This window comes from Xiphophorus couchianus, chromosome 11, assembly GCF_001444195.1.
Source record: "Xiphophorus couchianus chromosome 11, X_couchianus-1.0, whole genome shotgun sequence".
Classification (NCBI taxonomy): Eukaryota; Metazoa; Chordata; class Actinopteri; order Cyprinodontiformes; family Poeciliidae; genus Xiphophorus; species Xiphophorus couchianus.
Window position 1 is genome coordinate 12,242,140 of NC_040238.1, and position 27,900 is coordinate 12,270,039.

A 27,900-nucleotide genomic window follows, 5' to 3' on the forward strand; every position below is an offset into this window, starting at 1 on the left:
ATGAGGCAATTTTTAGTCTCAGAAAAATCTGCAAATTGCATAGAAACAGTCTTCAGTCAGAGGCTTCTTTAGATTCATGGCGAGACTGACTGCTGCTGGAGACCATTCCTCAAAACTAACCACGACTTTTTGAAGAAATTTGATAGTTACGACATGTAGTTACTCTTAGAGGTAATGAAAGTATTTATGAATTGATGCAGAGGTTTGTGTTGACAAGAAGCAACCAATAACTCCTCATAAAATTATTCCAAACATCCTCAAATTGAGTTTTCCTGTTGTACAGTCGTTTCTCAGTTCATCTCCTTATCCTTCTTTAATAATTTTGTTGCCATGCAGACGCCACCCATCGCTGGCTTTGCTTAAAACGTGACCTAATTCTGCTCCAATAAAGTAACTGAGGATGCTTTGCGAAGGTGTGAAGTTGTTGGTTTTTATTGATTTATCGCCTGGTAACAGCATCCTAGAGACACATTGATCAAAACATGACAGAGAGCCAGATGTTGGGCCTGTTTTACATGTTTGAAACTGGGAGCGGACAAAAAAAATGCAGCCTTTAATTATAGATGCGTGAATGTGTGCTTACTCAGCTGGGGTTGGGTGTGTGGCGGTGTCATAATCAGACAAATAGAAATCTAAAGCACTGCTATGGATTTTCAGAACATTTATTGAAGGAAAGCTGTTTCTGCTCAAACAATAAAAAACAGGTTTTAAATGAAGAGGACTGTACATCTGTACACAGGAAGCAGCAGGAAGGCTCAGCCGCCGAATTAAACTTTCATCCGTCACTGCAGTTTGGTAAGGTGAGGAGGAGACAAGCGGACACATTGTTAGGAATGCAGGACTTTACTTTCCCTCCGTATCAGATGACCGGCCTTCATGGGAAACTAGAGAAAGTCTTCAGAGAGGGGAAAAACTCAGCATCATGAAGCAAAACTCAAGCATATTCTGGGTTATGCTTACGTCCTATTATTTCCACAAGGTGGTTTTCTCACACACAAATATTTCACTCATTAACTTTCGCAGAACGATTTCCTCCTGGACATAATGCAGCTTTTTAGGCTCCCAACAACTTTGGCCTAAAATGATACAGCATATTTTAAAATATGGATACTTTTTTGTAAATGTGGCAGGTTTTAGTCATTTTTTCAGCCTTTTGTGGAATAATTTGATTGAATTTCTTCAACAGAATGAATCCAAACTCCAAAAACTCACAAACGCAATGATGCAACCACAAGAAAAAATTATGCAAAAAGCAAAAAAACAAACAAACAAAAAAAACAGCAGGTATACATGACTGCAAACTCCAGACCAATAGGGGGAGTAAAGAGCTGGTAATAACATAAATAGGGGAGAGTGAAAATTAGGGAAATTGATTTCTTCCTTCTGTTGCCTTTGTTGTAGTATTTATATATGCTTGTGCATTTTTTTAATATGTTACAAATGTATTTTTATGGATGGTTTGTGAGCAGCTCATATTTTCCTCTGTATTAATAAAGTTTACTTTAGTCCTCCAGCTTTTGCCTGGACATCCCGTCTTTCCTGAAGGTCTGATCCTAAGTGCTGTCGCCCCCTAGTGGTGTGGATGACTTCTACTTTATTGAACAAGTTTGCAGAGTTTTATACTTGCTGTTATTTTTGCCATTTCTCCTTTTTGCTTCCATTTCCTGCGATTGCAGTATTTTTCTGTCGTATTTGTTTTTTCTTGGTACGTTTTGGAGTTTGCATTATTTGCAGCCTGTTTTGCCACTTAAACCTGCTATCAACTAAAAGTATCCGTAATATTGCTTTAGATCTATTTTACACCATTAAAAGTTAGAAACTATCTGCTCCTCTTTATTATTTTAAACAGAAGAAAAATCCTTCCTCTTTTTTAAATGGCTTTGTGTTTTTCTTTATTCTAAAATAAAAGAAAAAAATGACCAGACAAATGGGTTTAAGTTTGACCTAAATAGCTATTTAGGTCAAACTTAAGGACCTAATAATTCTTAAAGCTTTTCTGAGCCGTGTTGTTGTTTGGGGTGAATCTGGTTGTCTGGATTTGACCTTCTGGCCTTTTTGCTATTAAGTCACAGCTGGGTTGTGGTTAAAATATTCTACTAAGAAATGGGACATGAACACAAAGAGCCTGTCTGTTAAATAAAAGCTTTTGTTTGGAGGATTAGCCAGTTTCAGAAGATCAGCAGAGATTACAGGGGTTGTTTTACTAAACACCTTTTTTAATCTGACACTGAGTTTTGTTGCAAATATGCCAAACCCATAGGGGCAGTGTAGCAAAAGATAAACCTGTCAGCTAATCACAATGCTTCAAAACAACCATGACTTCCCGTTGCCCCTGAAGTCGTAACTTGGAGCTGGGTTTGACGTCCAACCAGAGTTAACAGCGTTCCAGTTAAAGAGTCGGAATTTCAACATGGCGGCCCCCATACACATTGTTTGCAGTTCCTCTACGTACATAATTTTAAGCTTTACTTTTCAAATAGCATTTTTTGTTTAGTTCAGTTTAGAGTGAACTACACTGAACTAGTTTAGATATAGCTAAACTAAATTAGCTTAGATAATCTATTTTAGATACACTTATTTGACAAGTTTGTTTTGTAAAGGTCAGGTATCGTTAGTGGCTCTAAATTTCTTCTGGACTGAGAGAAGAAATGTATGATGGTGTATTAGAGCCATTGTAGTTTCTAGCTTAGCTAAACTAAATATGAGTGTGATAATATAAGGATGATGGAATTAGCTAAACTTGTTTAGCTAGCTACAGTTTAGTTATGCTAAACTGTAGCTAAACTGTAGGGGGTTAGATAACTGTAGTTTAGATAATGTAGTCATAGTTAGCTAAAGAAGTTTAGCTAAACTACGTTAATTTAGCTAACTGTAGTCAGCTAAAATAGCTAAAATAAATCAGTTCAGGTTTAGTTTAGCTAGCATTAACTGCAGCTAGCTAAACTAAAGACACACAAGACATGTGTGTCCTGGAAAATAAAAGTTTTCCACATCATTTTACTCCTGTTGATGCTAGGAGCGGCCATATTGAAATGTAAAGTTAGCCTTACAAGCCGTAGCTGGGGGTAGTCGGAGTAGCTCCTAGTTTCCCAGTGAGAAATCTGGGAGGGTGCTCCAGTTGATTTTTGTGACTGGGAAGTCAACATTTCCCAGTTCAACAGAACTTCAGCTTGGAGATGCTGCAAGAAAATCCTCACAAACTATCTGAACAAATGAAAAACAGATTGCAACAAAAATGTCATTCTGTGACTCAATTCATTGAGTGTTTATTGTAGATGCGGCTGTTATGCCAGAGGTAACACTTAAAAAGGCCAGTTTCAGATTTTATTCTTACAGTTCTGACTGTCAAACTATCCAATCATGTTTTATTTCACCAAGAAATGTAGTTTATAATAATTTAATCACTATCTCTCCCTGACTTTCACATTTAATCCACCTCAAATTCCACTGTTTAGATTTGAAGATGTTTGCTTCTTTGGCGCCATCTGGTGGTGATTATTATTAACACAATACTTCCATAAAAAAGGAAAACAATCAGAAACTTAAAAAAAAACATTTTAAAAAAACACAACCTCTACACACTTTAAATTAGAAATCCTGATGAATCTAAAGAACAGAAGCTTTACAGCGTTCTACAAAGAGCTATTTTTACATCTGCACCCAGAAATTCAAATTCCCGCCTCGTCTTCAAGTCTTTCCTGTTTGGCGTTTGGCTGCTGTGGCTGTTAGGAGACGATGAAGGAGTTAAAGTGGGTGAGGATGATGGAGATTACGGCGCTGGCACCCAGCAGAGGCAGAGCAGGGGCGACCTTACAGGACGAGCTCAGAGCTGCAAAACCAAAACCAGAACAAAACCGTCAGATATGCAAACAATCCCCGGTTATTCATAGATTCAGATTTTATGCTTCACACATTCAACAAACACGCAGAACTCAGCTATGGCTTAACTTTAATTTCTGTGACGTTTTCTTCGTTCTCTGAGTGAAACGAGCTCATATTTGTTGTTTTGAGGCAGAAGACATACAAAAAAGCATTTAATGGCATGTTCTTAGTAAACACTTTGTTTGCTTTTTCCATGTTATATTGAGTAATTAATTAATTAAGTAAGTAATTAATGTTTGCAGAGCAAATTATTTGCGTTGTTGAGATGTTTTCCCACAGGAAGGGGTTATTTTCCCCCTCTGTTACCGTGGGAACGCTGCACCCTGCAGGTGTCGATTACAACAACCTGTCCAAAAATGTCTGTGAACGATTCATTGAAAGCAGAAACTTTTTAAAAATATTTTTGTTTTATTTGGTCAAGCAACTCAATATTTTAATAAAAATAAATAAGATCTGAAACATAAGATACAGCAGATTTGCCTTTTTCCCTGTAATCTTTGGGTTTGTTTGTTTTTATTCTAAACGACAGGATGTGTGTGAGTCGCTCATTCTTCAGAAACTTTAGCTTTATTTAATGAAGTTTACTAAAGTAAAAGTAACTGGGTGTTTGTCGTCGTCTTTACTATGAAATTTAAGTGACTAGGCCTGTCACGATAAACGATAAATCAATTAATAGTATGATAAATTAAAACTATCAACCTCATTTTAATTATCGGCTTTATCGTCTCTTCCGGTCTTTTTCTCTTTCTGTTGATGACACTGAATGAAAAAAGGCTCAACTGTCGGCCCATTTTTAAAACCTGACAGACCACACATTAGCCGACAGAAATCCTAGGTATAACGGTTCAATCGGGTTCGTTCCTGCCGTGTGATGTGGGAATTTACACGCAAGTTACTGTCTACTGACAACTACTTCACAGAACCCCACTGCAAAACAGTTTAAGGTGCAATTAAGGAGGCAAAAACACAGAACACTGAGGCTGTAGCAACAGTTTAACCAGATAAATATTCTAATACATGTGGAAGCTTGTTGGAGAATCAAAGGAATTCATTTTCAATCTTTAACTAGGACATTTCAGATCAGACTCGGTGGCTAAATGTTTGCAGATCGAAGGTGATTTCTGACATTTTGTGTCTTTCTTACTGCGGCAGCTTTTCCCATCAGGCTGCAGCATCCCAGTCACACAGCTGCAGATGGGCCCAGTTCCCTTACTGGTGCAGATCTGCTCACAGCCACCGTTGTCTTCCTCACACCAGTCGGACTCTGGAGGAAACAGGAAGTGATGTCATTGACATAAAAAAAAAACCAAGAATAAACAAAAGCTGCTTTTAAACAAATACTGTCAATTTTTTACTTTGATTCAACATTTATTGGTTTATTTTTGTAAAGTTTTTCTTCCAGTTTATTTACTATTGGAAAAAGTTTCTTCTGATTCTTTTTTTAACATTTCTTAAATTAATTTTATTTTGTTTTATAACGTCAAAAAGAGAGCTGACTGGAGGTTTGGTTTGATTATTGTGAATAATTAAGGATGATCAGGTTTCAGTTAATGCCTGGATTAATTAAATGATAAAACCACCTGAAACTGGTGGAGGTTCTTTAGACGCTCTGATGCGTCAGAATAAAAGATGTTTACATCACTGTGGAGTTGTTTTGATATATAGACGCTCCAGTGTACGAGTTGTACCTGAATGCACCTTAAAAATTTAGTGTTTTTAAAAGGTATTTAAATTTTTCTAATGCAATTTTTATATATTTAGAGAAAAAAGTTCCACTGTTTTTTAATAATGAATTTCCCTTTTATTTTAATTCTTGATATAATAAAGAAAAAAAGTTCCGTTGTTGATATTTTTATATGTTTATCTTAAAGATAAAAGTTCAGCTGTTTTTTTTTTTTTCACAAAAAAGAAAAAAAAAACATTTTTTGAAATCATGTTTTAAATTTAAAAACAATTTTTTAAATAAAAGAAAAAAGTCTTGCAGGTTTTATTTTAAACCATTAAAGAAATTGATTTAATTAAAAAACACATAATCTATTTTAATAAGTGTTTAGATTTTGAATTAAAAAAAAGGGAAAAAGTTTTTTTAAATAATTTTTTTCATTTACTTTTTAAAGTTCAGGTTTTTTGAAATATAAACAGTAAAAGTTTAGCTGCTTTTTAATAGAAAAGGTTCAGCTGATTTTTTCTTTTAAACTTTTTTCATTAAAAAGTTAAATTTTGTTGTATTTATTTTTATTTTTTAATAGAAAAGGTTCGGCTGCTCTCACAGAGGGAATCATTTGGGCTGGTTGTTGCTGCTGCCAGCAGGTGGATTTGGACTCATCGTCCTCCAGACCCAGAGGAGTTTAGGATCCATGTTAAAAGTTAATTTTGGTGAAATGCGGTTTTCTGACCTCTCCTCCTGATGGGTCCCACTGACAGGATGTGCTCCTTGTGCTCGCTGTCCTCCGAGTACATCCTCCTCTTGTGTGGACAGTTCTGGACCAAGACGACACACAGCTTTACTGAAACGGAAAGTGGTTGGGAGAGCACTCCGATTGGCGCCGAGCGTCTTTCCTCGAGCCTCTCACCACTTTGCAGGCGTTGGTGTCCGAGTCGCACAGCGACACGTCGCAGTGCAGGTGCACCTCGTCGTAGTCGCCGATGAACTTGAAGACGGTGACGTGGAAGCGGCAGGTGAGGGACACGCCGTTCTCCGCCATCCCAATGGTGTTGTCCTTCGTGTTCGGACACCTGGAGGAGGAAAAACGCATCAGCCTCTACGAGCCAAAGTTTTTATAGGCAAAACAAACAGTGGAATGATTTATTCTAAGTTTTTGGAAATAGTTTGTCTTGTAAAACAGTCTGGGCTTCTTTCATGCTTCTGAATGGCTCAGAAACAGCAAAATGACGGCTTTGGGTGGCCTAGTTAAAGTCTGAAATGGTGTGACGATGCTGTGTTATACCTTAACCAGACAGTTCCTGTTGGAAAACTGAACTAAGCCAATTCAGCAAAAGCAGAAAGGGTCAAAGGTCATCCATGGTGATGCTAAATGCTCACTACCAGAAACATTTGATGGTTTCCGTTACCAACGTTTCTGAGGTTTGGGGTGTGATTACTTTTTCATACAAGTCCAGGCCAGTTTGGGTAGTTTTTTTTTCCTTTAAAAGTTAAAATTTTTAGGTATTTACTTTGTTTATTTTCATCTAATTTTAACACAAAGTAATAAAAATCCGGTTGAAAAATGACTTGCTTGTTATTCTGGAGTTTAGCAAATAGGGAAACAATTGGAAATCGTAAATTACCTAAAACAGAAAAAGTTTATTCTGATTTCAGGTCAGAAAGTGAGGGGAAAAAACATACATGTGTGTCTTTTTATATAATACATGAAACTTCTGGTTCCAGCCCTTAAAAACAACAAAATATGGCAACAATAACTGCATTATAAATACATATTTTAATGAATTTTCATCTTGATTTTATGTAACAGAACTGAAATGGGCAAAAACAGGCAGCTGCCCAGGGCGTCATTAGAAGTGAGCGGAATTATTTTCTTGCTCCAAAAAACAATAAAATAAAATAAATTTTATTTATTGGGCTTTGCTTTCTGCTGACTAAGTGAACCTGTTGAACGCGGTGAGGCCTACCCCCTCTCTATGATGATGTAGCGCAATCTGTCGCTGCTGTAGCGCGACGGCGTGGCCCAGCACATGTTCACGATGAGGATGAGCTGGTTGACGTCCGCCCCCTCCACGAACACGCCTACGAACAGGATGTCCCGCGTGCTCAGCACCACCTCGCCCTCCCGGTACGGGTGGCGGTACGACGAGTTCTTGTACAGCGCCATCTTGGTGATGAAGTTTCCCTCCTGGGTCGGCAGGGTGAGGTTGATCACGCTGCAGGGAGAGCAGAAAGCATCAGACATTTCTGTCCTGAAATAATGTTAATAATAACAACAGTAATAGTAATAATCATTTCAGAAGCAGCTCCTGCTAATTTCACTGGGTCATGCAGAATCTGCTGGTTCCTTGTAATCAAGACTAAAAACGGTCAAATATTAATTTATTGGATCATTTCTATAATCCCTCAGGTTTTATTTGCTTTACATTTTCGTTATATTTTGCTTTTAGCACTTTAATATATTTCTTAATTTTTTGCGCTTTCTCCCTCTGTGAAGCACTTTAAATGTTGTTTAAATTATTGCATAAATTATTGTTGTTTTGCAGAAAATGTGGGATTTTTCTTCCCCACTCAGTAAATGTTTGGATTTCTCAGCCTGATGTCATGAAGCCGGAATAAAAGCTGAATTATTTGAAGGATATTTTTTTTTGAGGTTTTATTTTTGGACAGGTGCTGCGTGTGAGCGAGACCTGAGCATGGGCTTCAGGACCGTCTCCAGGGAGATCTTCAGGTCCAGCTCGTAGGCGCAGGAAAACTCCACGTTGATGGTTTTGTCTCTGGTGATGACGTTGCCGGTGTTGTTGACGCTCTCGATCCAGACGGTGTTCTTGTACATGATGTGCGTGCCGTTAGACTGCAGGGGACGAAATAAAAAAATATGAACACTTTCAGCCCAGAAACATTCAGTTAAAGGAGGAGCGGGCGAGATTTACAAAAACAGAGAAAATAATCCAAAAACAGACAATAATCCACATGTTCTGCTTTTGTTCTACTGGATTTGGCCAAGCAAATGTGTAACTTCAAAACTGTTTTTTTTTGTTTTACTTTATATCATCAGAATAAAAAAAATATTTGCATAGAAATACATACAATATCACACAACACATTTAGTGCAACAAAAACATATAAAATAGACAAGCAAGTAAGATTTAAGTCTATAATTTTTTTAAATAAACTTAAGTATGAATGTAAACTGGCCAAAATAAACCCAACAAAAATCAGCTACTAAGTGTTAATAAAAATATTTAAATACACAAATGAAAACAACAGAGCATTAGTTTTTCCTCATGTTTCTTTAACAACTCAAACATTATGTGCAAAACCAAGACTCTTCTTTTAATATAAAAGAAAATCTTCCTTTTAAAAATTATCCACAAATAAATATAATTTTAAAAATCCTGATCATTTCCGTTTTTGCGGCCGTTTTCTGAGCTTGTGGTCAGAAACTTTGTTCATTTTTATTTCTGTGTGGAAAATGACGGAGCTGCTCAGGTCAGGCTCTGTTATACGACGTCGTCTTTTGATATCGCAAAATATTTTTTCTGAGTCAAATGATCCACCGGTTTGACCGTAAACGAGACGATATTTGATCACCCCCAGCTCCAGGAGCAGCAGCTCACCTGGACGATGGAGCCGCAGTGGCCTTTGGTGTTGTTGATGTGGAAGGAGATGAAATCCTCGCCCTCGATGCCGGCGCAGCGCTCGTCGTTGATCCTCACGTCTTCGCGTTCGAAGCCCAGCTGGAAGAGCTTGCACTTGGAGATGGAGACCTCCATCTGGGCGTGCTTGCAGTTCACCTCCGCTTGGATGATGTCGTCCTCACCTGCCGGACACATTCACATGAAGCGCAGGTGTGTTTGGCAGGTGTGGACGCTGTGACGCGGCGGGAGCTTCACCTGCAGGGTTGGTGGGCAGCTCCGGACAGCCGCACAGGTCGCCGCCGTTCTCCAACTCGCAGGTGAAGTTTGTGCAGATTTCTCCGGCGCACGGGTCATAGATCCATTCTGCTAAAGACAGGTGAGCACACAATGTTAGCTGTCGCACTCGCACAGAAAGGTCAGAAATCAACCTGAAAGTATTCACACCGCTCAGATTTATCACTTTTTTTTTCTAACAAAAACAGTAAAACTACAACAGAGCCAAGAATTAACAGAAATAAATTGGGTTCTTTGGCCTCTCACTTTTACCATATTAAACATCACAATTTCAAACTAAACGCTTAGTGGATCAACTTCAACTTAAATATTTTGCTCCAAACTAAATATTTAGTTAAAGCTAGATATTTAGTTTAACTAAATATGAAGTGAGAAAAGTAAACATTTAGTGTCAAATTAAATATTTAGTGTAATACTAAGTGGAGCTAAATATTTAGCTGGCTAAGAAAACATTTGGATTGGATCTAAATATTTAACTTATTAACCAAATTGTAACTGAGCAAGCTAAATCTTTAGTTACTATGGAGCTAAAGATCTAGCGTCAAACTAAATATTTAGTTTAGAGCTAAATATTTAAAGTCAAACTAAATATTTTTGCATTAAACTAAATATTTACATTGGAGCTAAATATTGAGCTCGCTTACCAAGTATTAAGCTTGGAGCTAATTATTTAGCTTGCTAACTAATTATATAGTTTGAAATTAACTTTTTTAAATGGATGAATGACGTAGTGAAAATAAGCCTTTGAAAAATTCACCTGCATTTTATTTCTTATGACAGGCTACATAACCCAAATTATTCCCATTAATAATTTTTGACTGCATAACTTTTACTAATGGCGCCCCCTAGCGGACAGGACCAGCTGTCTACGCTGCTCTTACAGCAGTTCTCCTGGGTGATCCACTTGGTGGTCAGGGTTCCTAGGGAGCGGCAGGCCTCGGCGTAGGCTGCCAGGGAGCCGCAGACCTGCGCCTTGCGGTGGTTGTAGCAGCCGTCCAGGTAGCAGGACTGGTAGAAGGGCTGCGGGTCCAGCAGGCCGTGGCACGGCTGGAAGAAGCCCTTCAGCTGGGTCAGCTTCTGACAGGCCTCTTCGCCCTGCAGCGCCAGGACGGCCGTGTTGTCACAGGACTGGGCTAAAGCCACGTACTGGGTCTCGTCACAACTGGGACACAAAAACAGTCGGCTGAGTTATTAAACTCCGCAAAGCTTCACAAACTGTTGGGATAATCTATGAAAGGTTTCTATCATCACCTGTTCTGCTTTTTAAAAGGTTTCCGTCGCTACCCGCTCTGCTATAAACGGTTTCTCCTCTAATATGAAAGGTTTCCATCTCTACCTGTTCTGCATGCCGTTGGTCTTCCAGCTCTGGGCCAGCTCCAGCGCGCTGATGGCCGGTTTGCCCCTGGAGGTGATGTAGTCGTCGTTGGGGTCTCCGTTGAAGTTTCCACACAGGCCGCACACCTTGTTCTGGAGCCGCTGGCCCATGGTGATGCTGAGGGTGTTGAAGTGGTTGTAGCGCACCTGAATGTCCTGCGGCGTGTCGATGACGATGAAGCCCTCAGACGTGGACAGACGCGTCATCAGGCCCGTTAGGAACGGGACGGACACGGGCGTCCCGTTCACCTGGAGGGACGATTCGGTTTTCAGTTAGAGGCACAAGAACGTCGCCAGAGTTCAACAGTGTCAAACACAAGGTCAGGGGGCCAAATATGGCCCGCCATAGCTTTTATGTGGCCCTCTAGACCAGGGGTCTGCAACCTGCAGCTCTTTAGACCTTTCACAATGGCTCTTAATAACTCTGGCTAAAGAATCAATTAATGGTTTAATTGTAGATATAATAAAAAACAAATCAGTTTTAGCAAATTTTGAACAATTGCATTCAATTTCCACAAAATGATGACACAAAAGTGCCAGAAATGTTTTTAGATACATATATATATATATTTTTTAATGTTTTTACAAACATTCACATCCTATAGAAGAAATCATATTAGTGCTCTTTCTGCAAACATTTTATTTATTTTTTTATTTCAAAACCGCAAAACAGAAATAAAACTGTGGTTCCTTAAAAATGCCCAAAACATTCCTAGATATTTATCCAAAATCATCATTTCATTTTTTATATATTATGTTACATTTGCAGCTCTAGACAGATTATGATGGCAGCTGTTGCCGCTTTATACATGTGTGGCGGCCATATTGGATTTATAGATGTTTGTGTGTGATGAGAAACTCTCCGAGTCAGAACATCAGAAGGCGTTTGTTATTCAGACTCAGAGCTCAGAGATTCTCACTTCCAGGTACAACCGGACCGGTGCGGTTCAGTCCAAACAGCAGAATCCAGCTCTGCTTGAGGTTGGATTTCTAACCTCCATGTGACGTGCGGCACAAATACAAACCAGATCACTAACTAAAGGTTCAGTAGGATTAACAAACACCAGGATTAGAGGCTAGAAGAAGCTCAGCATCTACCTCTGAGAGAGACGAATGCCTTGGCTTTCCCGTTCACAAAGAGGGAGCTGGTAAGTTGGACAGAAGGAAAGGGGGTAAATGGAGATTAGCTTTGGATCGCCTTGTTTGGTCGGTTGTTAAAGGTTTCCCAGAACAGAACCAACAGAAAAAACCCAAAAGTGATCCAAAAACACTTTGCTTATAATTCCGTCTTTCTGAAAACTAACAGCTCTAATCTATGTTAGTGATAGTCTGCTTGTGCAATGCTATTCAGGGTTAGATGTTACAACAGGCTGAAAACTAAAGAACTAAGTTCACCTTAAAAGACTAAATTTAAATCTGGCTGTTTGAAAGCTAAATGTTATAAAATGAGAGCCGACTACAGACTTTTGGACCGTTCTGAACGGGTCGTTTTCAGGTATCATATACAACATGAAACATCCTCTAATGTTGGCTTTTAAAGTGTTTCAAAACACCTCAAAATGGAATGACAGTGAAGTCCAGGCTTCAATGAGGCCTAGAAGCATCAAAAAGTTTACGCTTCCTTTTAAAACTTCATGTTTTTATGATGTGAAAGAAAAAACTTTGAGAAGCCATTTCCACTTTCACTATTGTTCACATATGACGACATTCATCCTGCACAATTTGAGCAGAAAACAAATTCATTAGGGGAAAAAATGAAGCATAAATGTGTTATAATAGGATTCACTCCCCCGGAGTTCCTACAGAGAAACAGATGAACTTTAAACAAATCCAATCAAAACTGAAACAAGCTCACAGTTATTTAAGTATGTAAAAGTCTGTGTCTTACTTTGAGTTTGCAGATAGGAAACCACTGTTACCTTGACGGTGCTGCCAGAGATCAGTATGTTCTCCTCGTTTATGTAGAGGTAGACATGAGAGATGGTGGTGAGGTTGGGCGTGCTCCATTTATCGAAGTTAGCGATGAGCTGGAAGGAGAGGTCGGGCAGCTTGCGGCAGTTTGTGGACAGGACGAAGGAGCAGGAGGCCGGGAGACGCAGCGACGCCCCGTCGAAGGTCCTGAAGACGCCGCCGCCCGATGCTACGCAGTGCTGAGAGCGCCGCGCGAAGCAGCCCCGGACCCCGAATCGCAGAGTGCACTCTTCCTCCGCCTTGCAGCGCCGCGGGTCGCACTGGATCAGGTTCCGCCCGATGCACTGGCAGCGCTTGGTGCAGTCGTTGTTCCAGAACAGCTGTTTGGGCTGAAGGCGAAACATTTTAGACGTTAGCATGAGTTACCATCACAGAAAAAAATATTTCTTCATACAGTGGACTAGGGCTAATTATTGAATTAACTGTAAACTAATTCAACAATCGATTAATCATTAACTGGACTATACAGACTCAAAATATATACATATAGTTTTTTCAAATCTCATATTTTTTTTAGTTTTCTTGCATCTTTAAAATAAGGCAAACAAGAAGCTTAAGTGGATGAATTAAAAATTTAAAAACTGAAGAATGTGGCATCATGTTCCGGTACAAGGAGTGAAAATCAGAGGAAAAGCAGCCAAAGTCCAAAGAAAAGCTTAAAAAGCGCCGACACCTGTTGACTATAACCACTTTAAAACTTTGGACGGTTTCTTGGAGGGAAACATGTAGAAATCCAGGGCCGTTTAAAAAGCGTTTCCAGCGGACACTGACCTCGTAGTATTTTCCGTCGGTGTAGCAGCCGCAGTTCTGGGACAGGATGCAGCTCTTGCCGTTGAGCACGTAGCCCAGGTCGCACTGGCAACCCTCCACGCAGTCCTGGCTGCAGTCCCGCTGGCCGCGGGCGGGGGCGCACTGGGGCGGGCACACCGACATGCAGCTGGAGTAATGGCTGTTCAGAGGACAGCTCTGGACTGGGAGCAGAAACCAGCAGGTTACTCTACAAACTGGGAACAGAAGCTCTTACGGTAAATATGATTATCTTTTGTGATTATTTATTAGATCATCACTGTGGTTCATAAAGTAGATCCCAACACCTGATTGGTTTAACCTTCACAGAAGGTCTCCTTCAGACCAATTAAACGACTGACCAGCTGTTAGCCCCGCCCACTGACGTGCCGACCTTCACACCCACAAAATATTTAAATACATAATAAACTACAGTATTATTGTTAAGAAAACATGTGTTTATTAATAAAATATTTAAATATATGCACATTTTAATAAATTATGAAACTATTTGCTTTAAATTTTAATTAATTAACAGATTCAGTTCATTAAATCATTTTCTGTTGATTTAGTGAACTGTGGCCCTCTGGTACTAATCTACAGGAGGGTCAACATAATGGTATTAATGACTACCATTAATAATATAATGCAAAGCAGCAAAGACTTTATTTAACGTAGAGATAACAAAATCATTTAGATACATGAGCATCAACATCTGTAAAGATCCGTTTTTAGAGTAGCATCCGACTCGGACGCTCAGGCTCAGTATTGATTGTTGTAAAGAGCTTTTGTTACATCGACATTTCAGCTCATCAAAAAATTAGAATATCAGAAAAAAATAACATCAGAAAACGATGATTTAACTTATTGACTCAGTTAAGGTCAGAGGTCATGATCCAACAATAAGAAAGGGAGAAAATGGCTTCCATATGAGAGCTTAAAGACCAGAACCACGTCTGACCCAGAAGAACACAAAGATCCATCACATTTACCAAAAAACACCTTGATGGTCACAGAAACTCCTGGGAAAATGTTAAGTTTAGGGCTTAAACCTAACTCACCAATCAGAACCAGAGCTTCATACCTATAGTCAAACATGGTGGTGGCAGTATGATGATCTGGGAATCCTTTGCTACTTCACCTTACATAACAGGGTCCAACAATAATCCAAAACAAACCAGCAGGTCAACTACTCAATGGTTCCAAAACACATACGTTGGAGTTTTAGGGTTGTCTAGTCAAAGTAGGCACTGAAATCCAGACAGGCTGTTCACGGATTGATACTTTCCAAAGTCACATAATTACAACAACTCAGCAAAGAAGAGTGGGACAAAGGTGATGTTAAAGACTCGGTACCAGATCTTTACGTCAGCTGATCAGGGCGTAATTCCTTATTCACAGGACTCTACACTAAAGGGGACCTTTTACGCAAAATTCACATTTTGCACATTTTTGTTCTTCTTTCTGGGCCTCACCTGCTTCTAAAAACAGTCCAAGTGTTTAAAAAAAACCCAGTCGGTTGTTTTTTGGTGACTGGAAAATGCAACATCCGGAATGTAATGTAACAAATCAGCAGGCACTGCACCGTTACCTAGCAACCCCAGCAGAGCTACACCCCCCGTCACCTAGCAACCTCTGCAAAGACTGCTGAAAAAGAAAAATGTTTTGTTGTTGACTCACCATCCAGAAACCACTTGCTGCATTCTTGTTGGTTATGCAGGAGGCTCCACTTCTGCTTTTCAAAGATGTACGATTGTATTGTTGCGCATCTGTTCGTAGCCTTTTCATGTCTAAACATTGACTTGGGGGGCTAGCAGCAGATAATTTGGATTTAAAGCAACAGAGGCCTGAAGACATGAAAGGAGTTCACTGGGCAGAACTGAGCACGCTGAAATCTCATTTCCTAAGAATGATTTTGTGCAAAAACATGCCATAAACAGGTTTTGTAGCCCATAGACTGATCCTAACGTGTTCAAGGAAGCATAATAGGTCACCTTTAAAGACTCTTCACCAGTTTTGAGAAACCCACTCATTGTGTTTAGGGGGTGATTATTTTTCTCTACATCAGTGTTTGGGTTAAACGTAGATGAGATCACTCACCACATGGCGTGTCACTCCTCCAGCCGGTTAAAGGCACACCCTGGATTTGGCAGGTGCTGGCGTAGATCTGCAGCCAGTTACAGATTGTATCCAGAGCTCCTTGATCCAAACAAGTGTCCTGCAGGCAGCTCTGATAAAAGAACGCCGGCGCCACCTTGCTGTGACAGCGTGCAAACGCGCCTCCCCGGTCCACAATCAGCCCACACAGCCTGACGGCCTCCGGCTCCACGAACACGTAGAGTCCGTCCCCGACGTGGAAGCGTATGCCGGTGGCGACTCCGTTCGGCTCGTCCTCGTTATCGCTAATCATGCTGGAGTCACCCACCATGAGGGGGGCGCTGTTGGGCATGCTCTTCTCCCCGAGCCCGCAGCGTGGACAGGAGTCGCCGCAGCCCACCTGGCAGAAGGTGTCCCTCTCCGCCCAGGTCATGGCCCAGTCCGTGGAGCTCAGCGTGGGCGGGGAGAAGGGCACGCCCTGGCAGAGGCCGCAGGAGGCGTTGTAGAGGTCTCTTGGTAAAGTCAAAAGGAGGAGCGTGTTCCAGTCATACGACACCTTCAGGCCGAAATCCGTTTCCAGAACAAGCAGCATCCCCAAGGAAGTGATGTTGACCTTCCCCGGGCCCAGCTTCAAGGGAAGGAACAGGCGCTCCTTGTTGACCTGAGTGACGACAGTACAACTGAGTCGAGTCATTTCCAGCATCAAGTTAGAGTTTCTAATCCCGCTGACTTGCATGTTTTTACAGGTATGTGGGGAACCCCAGGTGATGAATGGACCGACTTCTACAAGAAACTGCAATAAGCAACAGACACTGGGCGAAATCAAGGAAGACCGGTGTGGGTGTGTGTGAACAGCGGCTTAATATGTGGAGGTGCGTCCTCAGATCTTTTGGTTGGTTTGTGAACCCGGTCCAAGTGTCGCTCAGGGTCAGAGTTTCGTCTGAGCCCAATCCAGCCTGATAAAAGATGCCTATTGAAATTAGATCCTCCTTAAGCCAATCAAAGAGGAATTCACCCACACTGCCTGGTTATTCTATCAGCTTGATTAGAAATAACGCGTCCTCTCAAACGCAACAACTGCGACCTTCAGAGAGCAGAAAAAACTGTTAAAATAGGTCAACATTAATGATGTTTGACAGGCGTTCTCAGAAGAACTCAGCAAAGAAAACATTTCAGATCTTTACAAAGATTGTTTAAGCAGAGGCCTATCAGATTTTATTAGCTGAATCTACATAAAGTACTAAAGATCACATCGTTGCACAGGGAAAAAAAACTTAATTTCAGCTCAAAGAAGATGATTCCTTCGAGTTGTCAGCTGAAAACTTGCAGTGGAGTAGAGATTTAGAGTTAACTGAGATACTCTTCATTTGTGGTAAAGATTCTGCACACTGACAGTAGTTGATCCTGATCTGTTATACATAGTTCCCACAAGTCTGAATCAGAAGGAATCCATGCCACTGAACCGCCATCTTGGTGGGCAAGCACAGCTCAAAGTGATGGTGAACCACGGCTTTGAGTCCAACAAAAACAAAGTACTCAAAAATTGTAATCGAGTAGTGGTTAAAATGTACCTATATTATTTATAAATTAGAAATGAACAAGACGAGAGTTAGTTCCAAGCTTGCAACTCCAAAGCAACTGTCATGACAGTTAGTTACAGAAAGCTACCAAGATGGCTGTCAGCTACAAAGTTCCCAGAAGTATGATGTCAGATAAGAACTGTGTATTGATGCATTTTCTGAATAGGAGCACAAGTTTGAAATCATTGTTGACTTTGTCAAACAAGTTCAAATCACTTCAAGCTTCTGGCATCATTCCACAACAGAATTGGTGTTGTTGACGCCGTTGCTAGGTGTCATTAACCCCGTTGCTAGGTGTGACGTTGTCTTCTAGAGAGTGTGATTGTTTCCTTTTCTACTTCTTGTTTTCTTGTGGTTGGCAAACAACTTAATGGAGCATTACTGCCACCAACTGGTGGTAAGAACTGTGAACCTTACCATAGTCTTTTTATAGCATATGAGTCTAAAAAAGTCTCACATCCTATCATTCAAATGACAGTCTTAAAAAATAAAATATGGCCTCGTATCTTTTACTGAAATAAATCCATAGGTCTAGTTTTGACCATAATTGGTTGATACACCAAACAAAATGAGATTTAAAAAAATAAATACACCCCCATTAACCAGCGGATAGAAATGAACTGATCATAAAATCTAGACTGGATTAAGAAAGTGAGTCATGATAATGAACTGATAACAAATTGAATTCACTGACACACAGCCATGCCTGCTGATGGCAGAGCTCTATCTGTTTTATGGAGAATCTTTCTCCTTTCTGTCAGTCTTTTCCACTTAAGACACACTTAGACCAACTAAAGGTCCTCCTCTCTACTCCTCTAACAGTTTGTCACATTAAAAAGTTCTCTTAAGATGTTTATGAATTACTTTTGTCTTATTGAGGTAAAAGTTTATAAAAAGAATATTTTTCCTAAAATCCCATTGCTAGGAGCTACTTTTAGTCTCAGTATTCCTTATGAATGAGCCCAGGTGTTTAAGCATAATCCAAAAATCCCTTAGAGTTGAGTTTAGGACTCTGGGAAGGCCATTTGAGAACCTTTGTCCATTTAAAACCAGTTTGGGTCGGTGTTTGGAATCATGCCAAAGTGCTTAAGTAGAAGAGAAATGGACTTCTCGTGTTCCTTGCTATGTTTCACCTCTGATCCAAAAGGCTTCTTTGGTTCTGAACATCTAACTGCCCCATTAAAGCCCCATTAGTGACCTTATTTGACCTATTAGTGAGATTGTGCAGTTTCGCCCAAACATCTTAGTTTTCTCTGGTCATTGTTGGGACTCGGTAAAAGAATGAAAAATATGCAAAATATCCAAAGAAAAACCTTCAGCCAGAAAGAAAAAACTATTGATTAGGCTATTCCTAATCCTATTGAGGATTACATGTAATCCTCCTATTGATTACATTAAGGCTGGACGATACGGCTGAAAGACAAATCAAGACAATTACAGTTTTTTGTTTTAAATAGCTGAAACACTTCCAAACTGGTGGTGTGACCTTTCCTGTTTTATTCAGTTTTCACTTCATGCTGTTGTTAATTTTTATACAGTTATAAACGGCTGTTGCGCCAGTTACTCTGCAGGTTGTTGCTAGGTAACCGAAGTTAGGGGGAGGGAGTCTTGAAACTGTTACTCAATAAGTTGTTGCTAGGTAACCAAAGCGTGAGTGAGTTATGCTACCTACTTTTCTTAGCTAGCCTTAGGAGGTTGAGCGGCTAGGTTTTGCTCTGCCTAAATCTCCCAGAATGCTGTGCGGTTCTAAATTTGAATTTGTTATATATATATAATCTATTGATATTGATCAAGTATCTATCAAGATTTAGATTGTTGATTTATTGTCCAGCCTTTGGTTACACCACTGTCCCTCTTGCAACAACATGAAAAAGGTCAAAGGTTACACTGTACAGCTGTCTGTGTACTTACAGTTACAGTGTTTTTGTAGCTTCGAGAAACCTCCACCTCGTATTCGTAGACCTCCAGCATGAAGCCCCTCACCCAGATGGCCTGCCCTGTGTCTCGTTCCTCATTGCGAACCGCCAGTTTAAACCGAGGAAAAACTCCACTTGTCCCCGCCGGCTCTCTGCGCCTACAAACGGTGGTGGCCATCTTGAGAGTACAGGAGCTCTGAAGCTCAAACGGCACGCCGGTGAATGCCTGAAAATGGCCGTAACCTGCGGCCACACACAGGGCCTCGGTGCGTGGCTGGCAGAAGTACAGGCCGTCGTTCTCCTGGCAGTACTCCTCGGGGTGGCAGGGTGCGAGCTGACAGTACGCGCTGTTGTCGGAGCCGTTGCAGTAGCAGCGCTCCTGGCATTCCCAGTCAGTCCAGAAAGTCTGGTTGGTGGACACCTGGTGGCCGTGGTACATGCAGCCGCAGTCGCTCCGGGCCACGCACAGGCCGTCCCGCATCGCAAAGCCTTCTTCACATTGGCAGCCTTCCTGGCAAGGCAGAGGGCACGGCTCCTCGGGCTCATCCAGGTTGGTGCAGGTCAAAGGGCAAGCGGTGGTGCATTCCTCAAAATGGCTGTTCTCTGGACAAGGAAGAGCTGATGGGGAGGCAGGATAGAGGCAGAAAAAGAGAGAGAGAGATAGGTTTTAAAAGCAAAGCCTGTCTTTTGAATAAGCTGGAACAGAAAATCTGGAAACTAAGACAATTTATTATGAGCCATTGCAGAAAGAAAAATACTGAAAAAAAAAATTCTGCCAAAAAAAACTCAACTAAAACATTTTCTAGAAAAAAAAACACAAAAACTTTTGCAAATGTTCAGAATTTCAAAAGTCAAAAATTCTGACTTTTGATACTAAGACTCAGAACATTTCTGACATTATTCTAAAAATGTTAGTTTTATTTTTGCAAATTTTTGACTTTTCACTCTAAGAAATCTTTTGTTCCAGAACAGAATAATCTAAGAAATTTCCTTGTTTTTTCTGGAAAATTTGAAAATTTAGGAGACACACTGCAAAAACACAAACTCTTACCAACTATTTCTGTCTAGTTTCCAGTGCAAATATCTTGGTAATCTTGAAATAAGACAAAACGAACTTACAAGTAACATGTCAGCAAGATATAGGAGCTTGTTTAAATCAGCTTACACTGACTGAAAAGTACTAGCTCCACCAGCACTGGTACTTTTTTAAATCAGTGTTAAGATCTGGCAGCGTGGAAGAGGACAGTGGGTGATTTTCAGACCTTTACAAAGGTAGACAAGATCTGTGGATAAGATCGGTTTTACATTTAAGCATCAGCCGATTACTAATATTACAAAATGAAGGAAATCTGGGCTGATTTATTGGTGTACCCCCATTTAAACGCTTTAAAATGTAAAGCTACTGTCAGGCTAAAATATCTGGTAAAAGTTGTAGATAGTAGCTTCCATCATGGTCTACAAAAAGCAACATTTCATTTCTTCTAATTATGGGCAGAGAAAAAAAACTATATTTTGGAGATTTGGATCAAAATTAGTCTCTTCTACCTTTTACAGTTTGGATTATCTTAAGCCAGTTAGTGACCATCCTTCTTGAACAGTGAGCTTTTTACCTCCCCTACTAAAGATTGTGCGTAAGAAAAAATGGAAACACTGTGACACTTAGCAAGCAAAGCAGAGGGAAATCCCCATGAAGAATGATCTCCTTCATGTAAAGCAATATATACTCACGGCAGTTGGTCGCACTCCTCCAGGAGGCGAGGGCCACTTGGGCATCCTGGCAGGCTGTGGCGTACGCCTGCAGAGAGGAGCAAAGGGCCGACCGATTTCCTGCCCTAATGCACATGTTGTACAGGCAGTTCCTGAAGAACGGCGAAGGGTTGACCACCGAGTGGCAGGCCAGGAAGGAGCTGTTCCCCGGGTCGTTGATGTTTCCACACATCCAGGGACTCTGGTAAAGGCGAAGGTCTGTGCACATGCGATACAGGTCGTCGCAGTCCCCGTTGCATGTAAGGTCGTCTGCAATGGATTTCCATCCCTCTGTGAACTGTTCGGTATTTTCAGCCAGGCGCCCGTTGGGCAGGCGCAGGTCGTCCGTGGCGTTGCTGTTGAAGACGCCGCATAAGCCACAGGTAACGTTGTAGAAGATGGTGGAGAGGGAGATGTTCAGGAATCCCTGGCGGGTGTAGTGGACACGGAGCAGACCTCTGGACTCCACCACGGTCGCATTTCCTGGTGCCCTGTAGATCATCATGGTCTCCATTGGATGGATGAACGGCAGAACAACCGATTCGCCATTCACCTGCGCCACAAATCAATCAATCAATCAAGTTTTTTGTATAACCCAGTTCAGCAACAGGGCTGACAACAACGTGCTTTACTTCATAAAAACTGGTTCCGGTTCTGGGGACGCAGAGTAGAACCAGAACCAGAGGACCTGAGAGATCTGGATCCAACAGCAGCAGATCTTTAAGCCGTTCAGTGATTTATAAACTAGCAGTATTTTGAAGTCTCTTCTCTCAGTGAAGGACTGTAGAGCTGGGTGATGTGATCTATCTTCCTGGTTTTAGTCAGAGCTCCAGCAGCAGAGTTCTGGATCAGCTGCTGCTGGACCTTTGATTTGTTAATCAGACCTGTGAAGACGCTGCTACAGTAATCAATGCCACTAAAGAGAAACACCTGGATGAGTTTCTCTCATGCTGAGACATTAGTCCTCTGATCCTGGAAATGTTCTTCAGGTGATAGAAGGCCGACTATGAAATCGTCTTTATGTGTCTCTGAAGGTTCAAACCCAGATTTCAGCCTGATCTCTAGTTTCCAGCTGTAGTAACTGAAGCTGTGTGTTCCTCTAAAATTGTTCCTCTTTAGGTCCAAAGATAATAACTTCAGTTTTGTTTCACAAAGGTTACAAAAACGGAACAGAAAGATACTAATAAAAAGTGACAATACCAACCTTTACTGTATCAAAATCTGTACCACCCATCTGTGCCTCCAGGTTAGCTACGGTTACTATCACAGGTCTCTTCCAAGTGGGACCTTTGTTCACGAGCCGCCTGCCAATCTTCACCTCCACCACTGACCCGTTAGCCGGTACCGGACCACACAGCTTCAGCAAGTAGTAGGAGCTGTCATCCGGAAACAGCAGGAAGGTGCCATCAAAGCTGGATGTCACCGAGTTCTGGGTGACCGAGCAAACTCCCTCCCTCCGAGGGTAACAGCCCAGCAAGCCCAGCTCGGCCACACACACCTCGCCCTCCTTGCAGGACTCATTGAAACAGGAGACTTCCCCGGCAAACCCGCATGTGCAGCGGAGGGAGCAGTCGCCTTCCTCCCCGCCGGGGCCGGCCCAGAACGTGTGGTTGAGCGGATAATAAAGGTCGTTGTGTTCGCAGCCGCAGTCGTCCTGCTGCACGCAGTGGTTGCTGCTGAGGACGTAGCCGGGTTCGCACTGGCAGCCCTCTGTGCAGGGGTGAGCGCAGTACAGGGGCGCGGTAAGGTCCGAGCAGGAGGCCGGACACGCAGTGGTACACACTTCATAATGGCTGAACTCCGGACAGGACATAGCTGGGAGCCAAAGGGATGAGAGAAAATATGTAAGATGAGGCAGAATGGAGGAAAAACAAATGTGGGACTGAAACGGCTAATCGTTTCAGTCCCACATTGAAACGACTAATCGTGATAAATTTTTTATTAAAATAGTTGTCAACTAATTTAGTAATCAATTAATTGTTAACTGTACAAAAAGTAGATGAATTTTGCATTTAAGATTAAAACTTTCAATGGAAAAACAGATGATCCAACTTAAAAAAATGATTTAATTTGTTACATAGAATCAAATTATGTTTATCCAAACAATATAAGTTAGACAAAAGTAAACAAAGTAAGTTTGACAAACTTAATTTTATTATATGTAAGAATTAAATAATTTTTTTAAGTTGGAGGCCCATTCTCTTTTTTCAGTGTTCTACCAGAACTCAAGTGGCAATTTTAGCTTCTTCTGTAATAAAATCTCGTATTGAACACCTTTTTCTATCCAATTATTAATTTGTTAATCAAAAAATCAGCACTACACTTCATTGATGTTAAGTCAAGCAGAAACAGCTGAGCTTTTCACACGTAAGAAGTATTTTTTAGCTGCAGATGCATCCTTTGCAGCTCGCTTAAGGAATGCAGTTATTGCATTGTAGGCAATAAAATGTTAATTTGCTTATTTAAAAAAATGAATTGAATTACTTATCTGTCTTTTCATGTATTTTTATTTTTGTATAAGATATTGTAAGTGGTAAATTGTCCATTTTTAAAATCTGATTAACTGATTAATCATCAGAATAATCTATGAATTGCCAGATTATTTAATAGAATAATTGATTCATAAAGTAATCGTTAACTGCAGGCCTAACCAAATGCGTACAGCGTCTCACCACAGAATGTGCGCGTTCTCCAGGGTCGTATTGTGACTCCAAGGGCCTGACATGCTAAAGCGTAGGCCTGGATGGCGTAGCACAGCGTGGTGATGTTATCCCTGTTGCTGCACATATCATACACACAGCTATATACAAATGCCGTGGGGTCCACCACCGCTCTGCAGTCTCGAAAGGGTCCGTCGGTTTTGTTTATAAGCCCGCAGTAGTCCGAGCGAAAGTACATGGCTTCTGTGACGGGGTCGCAAACGCTGCAGTTCTGAGCACAGCCATCGGTGCACCTCCAGTCGGTGTCTTCTGCTCGCCAGCTGCCTCCCAACTCCACCACGCTTTCCGCAAGAGAGCCGTCCGGAAGCACGGGATCGTCTGCAGGGTCGTCGTTGTAGTTTCCGCAAAGGCCACAGGTGTTGTTGAAGTAGGAGCTTGGTAAGGAGATGGAGGCGTAGTGCTGGCCGTCGTAGGTCACCAGCAGTCCAAAGTCTGTTTCTAGAGCAACAGCAACTCCAGACTGGTAGACTTTTACGGCACCAAGCTCCAGTTGGACTGGCAATGTCTTCATCAAGCCGTCCACCTAAAGAAAGAAACTCTGTTCAATTCTGAGAAGACAGAAATGACTCAGACTGCTTCAGTTTGATACCGAAAAAACAGACAGTCGCTGCATTTCCATTGACCATATAGTTATGCAAATTGGAATTACGAAAATAAATTTGCTTTATAAAAACAAACCAATTTCAGAAAACAATGTTTTTTCAAAATTGGTTTCATTCCGTGGTTTTTCATCAGTACTGAAATTGGTTTGTTTTGCCAAAGTTCAATGGAAACATTTTTTTTTTTTTTGCATCTCATGAGTCGTAATCAACAACCGATGTTACTACAGGCAAAAATGACAAAGAAGACGACAGAAAGTGGTAGGAGGATGATGGCACAGCATGTTTTATAATAACTTATCCTGCGAACAAAATTATTCATGTGACTTTAATTGCATTTCTTATTTAAATTGCAAAATAGTTTTTTCGACATTTGCGGAATATCAACAATGTTCTGCACATATATGTAAAGGAAACGCAGCTTTTCAGGGGTTAGGAAAACTCGCAAAATCTCTAGAGATCAAACATGAGTTCAGAGTAAACAAACATGGCCGACTGGGAAGAAGCTGGCAATAGCTTGTGAACTCTGTTTAACGGAGAAAAAACAATAAAGATGTCTTCAGGACATATTGGTGTGCCTTGGTAGTTGTTTTGTCTTCAGTATTTTGGATTCCCCTCCATGTTGCCTTCACCTCGCTTTCTGATTGGCTAAACACATGCTGCAATATCAGGCCAAGACAATCCAACATGTTGAATATCCCCAAATTTAGATCATCGTTCCGAAAGGACTAGACTACTCCTAATACACAACACACAAGGCAGGAATATCGCCAAAGATTATCTTAAGACCATCACAATAACTGGAGCGTCCTTAAGATTATGGGAGCGGAAAAATTGGGACAAAAATAGGCATAACAAATCTTTCAAAAACACTGTCACTGCACTGTTTTTCTCACCTGGACATTTCCCAAACTGCTTTTAGGTATCATCACTCTATGGCCGTAGACCTCCACCGTCACGTCTCGTAACCAGGACACCGTGGTAACGCCGCGATTTTCGTTTTTGGCCTCCACGCTGAAGAACGGCAGTCCTACCATCTCCCAGCACGGCCGGGCCAGCAGGTAGGAGCAGGTGCCTTGGAAGTGGTAGAGGAAGCCATCAAAGGTGTGATAGTGAGGGTCTCCAAATACCACGCAGGTGCTGGTGCGCGTAGGCTGGCAGTAAAAGGCCCCATCCTGCTGCTCGCAGTTCTCAAACTGTCCACATGGGGCCTCCAGGCACTGAACCTCGTTATTTATGTCAAGACATCGGCAGCGCTGGGAGCACTGGTCAGACATCCAAAAGATCTCCCCTCGTCTGTAATACCGTCCTGAAGAAGGTGAAGCACAAATCACACAAGAAATGTGAGATTTCATGTGTGAAGACTCTTCAAAGATTTAGGCTCACTACAGATCAGCGGGAAAAAACTCTCAGCGATGTCAAGACTAAAGTAACAACAGACACGCGTTTGAGGTTCAGACTTACCGTTGTAGCTGCAGCCGTTGGCAGGATCTATCAGTTCGGTGTCAACACGGAAAAACCAGCGTCCAGGAATATTTACGTTGGTCGTCTGTTCGATGTTCACCACATCGTTTGACCGGGATCCCGGTAGGTTGAAGAAGTGACCGATATCGCCTCCATTAAAACCTGCCTGAAAGTTTGGAAAGGTGTCAGCCATGTTGATGATGTCGTTTCTGGACTAATCGGACGATCTTCGTAGAATACCTGAGCCGTCGTTCCACCGAGTCCAGTCAGAGGATCTCCCCCGCTGGCCGTTCCTGTGCTCCATGTAATTTCCCCGTAGTTGAACATGCTGAAGAAAGCTGCGCCATCTGAGATCAGTACCGTCTGGAAAGTGTTCACCTGCCAATTCAAAGAGAAATATTTTAAAAATAAAGAAATTAGAGAGCAGAAGGTGATGGTACTTTGCAGTGGGATAAACAGTGAAAATCACAGTAGCAGGCTGTTTTACATCTTATCTGTGCAACAGACTGAAGTTTGTTCATGCAAATAATAAATCATCACGCTCTAGGGTTACCTGTGAAGTCCACAAGGCTCTGTGCTTGGACCATTTCATATGATGCTTGGAAAAATCATCAGGCCACATGTGATATATTTCCATCACTATGCTGATGATACTTAGCTGTACCGACCCGTAAAACCCAAATGAATCCAATCCATTCGGTAAACTACAGGCATGTCTTGAGGACATTAAAGCCTTGATGAATATAAAGATTCTCCTTTTGAATTCTGACAAGACAGAAGTTGTTGTTATGGGACCAGAACCTCTGAATAAAAACCTGCTTAGTCAATCACTTGAACTTAGTAAAAATAAAGGATATATCATTTAAATTACATATTAAACAAGTTTCAAAGAATTCCTTATTTCATCTCTGGAATATTGGCAGAAAGGACCGTTCAGTATTCTCCTCAGACTCTCCTTCGGATGGTTGCTGCTACTGAGCCTGGCTCTGGTTCTGCTGGAGTTTCCTTCCAGTTAAAAGGGAGATTTTTCTCTCCACTGTCGCTACATGCATGCCTCAGCTGTCTTCAGTATATATTTTATGTAATTTCGATATGCTACAATAAATGACCAAATCATAGTTGAGTGTACCGGCGTGGTCTGGCTCCCTCCGTAGAAGGTGACCTGGTGCCACGTTGCCATAAAGACCCAGGTGGCTGTGAAGCTGGGCATGTTTTTGAAGTGCCTGCGGACATCCTGCGTCGCCCTCTCCAGCAGTACGGGATCGGTGGTCTCTCTGTAGTAGACATCTCCACGGATGCCGTTGTGCACATCTGCCCATAGCGGAGCAATGAAAGACCTGCTGTCGCTCAGAGGGAAAGCCTCAGGCGTGAACTGGCTAACCTGAACGTTGAAGGAGATCACGCCGTTGTTGTTGACCTGCAAAAAGAACGGAAAGTTATCCTAACTGAGTGTCGTACGTGAGGAGACGAGTGGATTTCAGATGGAGGGCTTACATAGATGGAACGGTAGGGGGCGTTGAAGAAAATGAAGGGAATGAGCAAAGGAATTTCAACTGAACTCCCGTCATCCATCTTCGGAGTTTCAAGATCCCGATGAGCCGGTCCATATGGGTACAAAAGATCCTGAGTAAGAGCTGGAAAGAGTATAAATAAAAAGTTTATATCACCTTTACTGCAAAAATGTAAAGACTTACCAAGTATTCTTGGTCTAGTTTCTAGTGCAAATACCTTAGTAAACTTGAAATAAGACAAAACTAACTTAAAAGTGGCTTTTCAGCAAGATGTAGGAGCTTGTATTAAGCCAATACTTCCATAATATTGACTATGACAAATTATTTCACTTCTAACAACACATTTTTCCCATCAGTGGAACTAGTAGTTTTTATCAATTTTGAGGAATTATTGACTTTAAAAGAGCTTTTATATCTTAGCTGATAAACTTAATTTTCTGTTATTTCAAGTGTACTAAGATATTTGCACCAGAAACTATGACATTGTGTTTCTGTAGAGTTTACTAAGCAGCATAAGAAACTTTGTTTTATTGCAATATTTAGCACAGGACAGTACCTCTGGTTTGTGCAAAAACGCTTAAGAGTTGGAGCAGCGTGAGTGGACAGCAACGTCTGACCATCCTAAAATAAGGAAAGAAAAAGGGAGATGAGGAGAG

At 41.3% G+C, this 27,900-nt stretch overlaps 1 protein-coding gene across 1 annotated transcript; it reads right to left on the reverse strand.

The window, feature by feature from the left end:
• Positions 1-646: 646 nt before the first annotated feature.
• On the reverse strand, positions 647-27,900 carry tecta (tectorin alpha). Its single transcript, XM_028030410.1, has 23 exons — positions 27,801-27,900; positions 27,228-27,367; positions 26,863-27,150; positions 25,974-26,111; positions 25,734-25,899; positions 25,166-25,578; positions 23,623-24,193; positions 22,155-22,765; positions 20,933-21,503; positions 19,200-19,822; positions 15,712-16,369; positions 13,597-13,796; positions 12,774-13,154; positions 10,817-11,103; positions 10,362-10,642; positions 9,442-9,552; positions 9,166-9,368; positions 8,236-8,399; positions 7,513-7,761; positions 6,456-6,618; positions 6,279-6,363; positions 5,027-5,146; positions 647-3,829 (listed from the first exon to the last, which is right to left on the reverse strand). Exons 1-23 carry the CDS (start codon positions 27,862-27,864, stop codon positions 3,726-3,728), a joined length of 6,591 nt encoding a protein of 2,196 aa, XP_027886211.1. The 5' UTR covers positions 27,865-27,900; the 3' UTR covers positions 647-3,725.

Excerpts from the sequence above, each read along its gene's own strand:
- tecta (XM_028030410.1), bottom strand. The coding sequence starts at position 27,864 with ATGGTCAGACGTTGCTGTCCACTCACGCTGCTCCAACTCTTAAGCGTT. Across the intron at positions 27,368-27,800 it reads CGTTTTTGCACAAACCAGAG|CTCTTACTCAGGATCTTTTG; the intron begins GTACTGTCCTGT and ends TACTCTTTCCAG. Across the intron at positions 8,400-9,165 it reads ACTGCGGCTCCATCGTCCAG|TCTAACGGCACGCACATCAT; the intron begins GTGAGCTGCTGC and ends CGTCCCCTGCAG.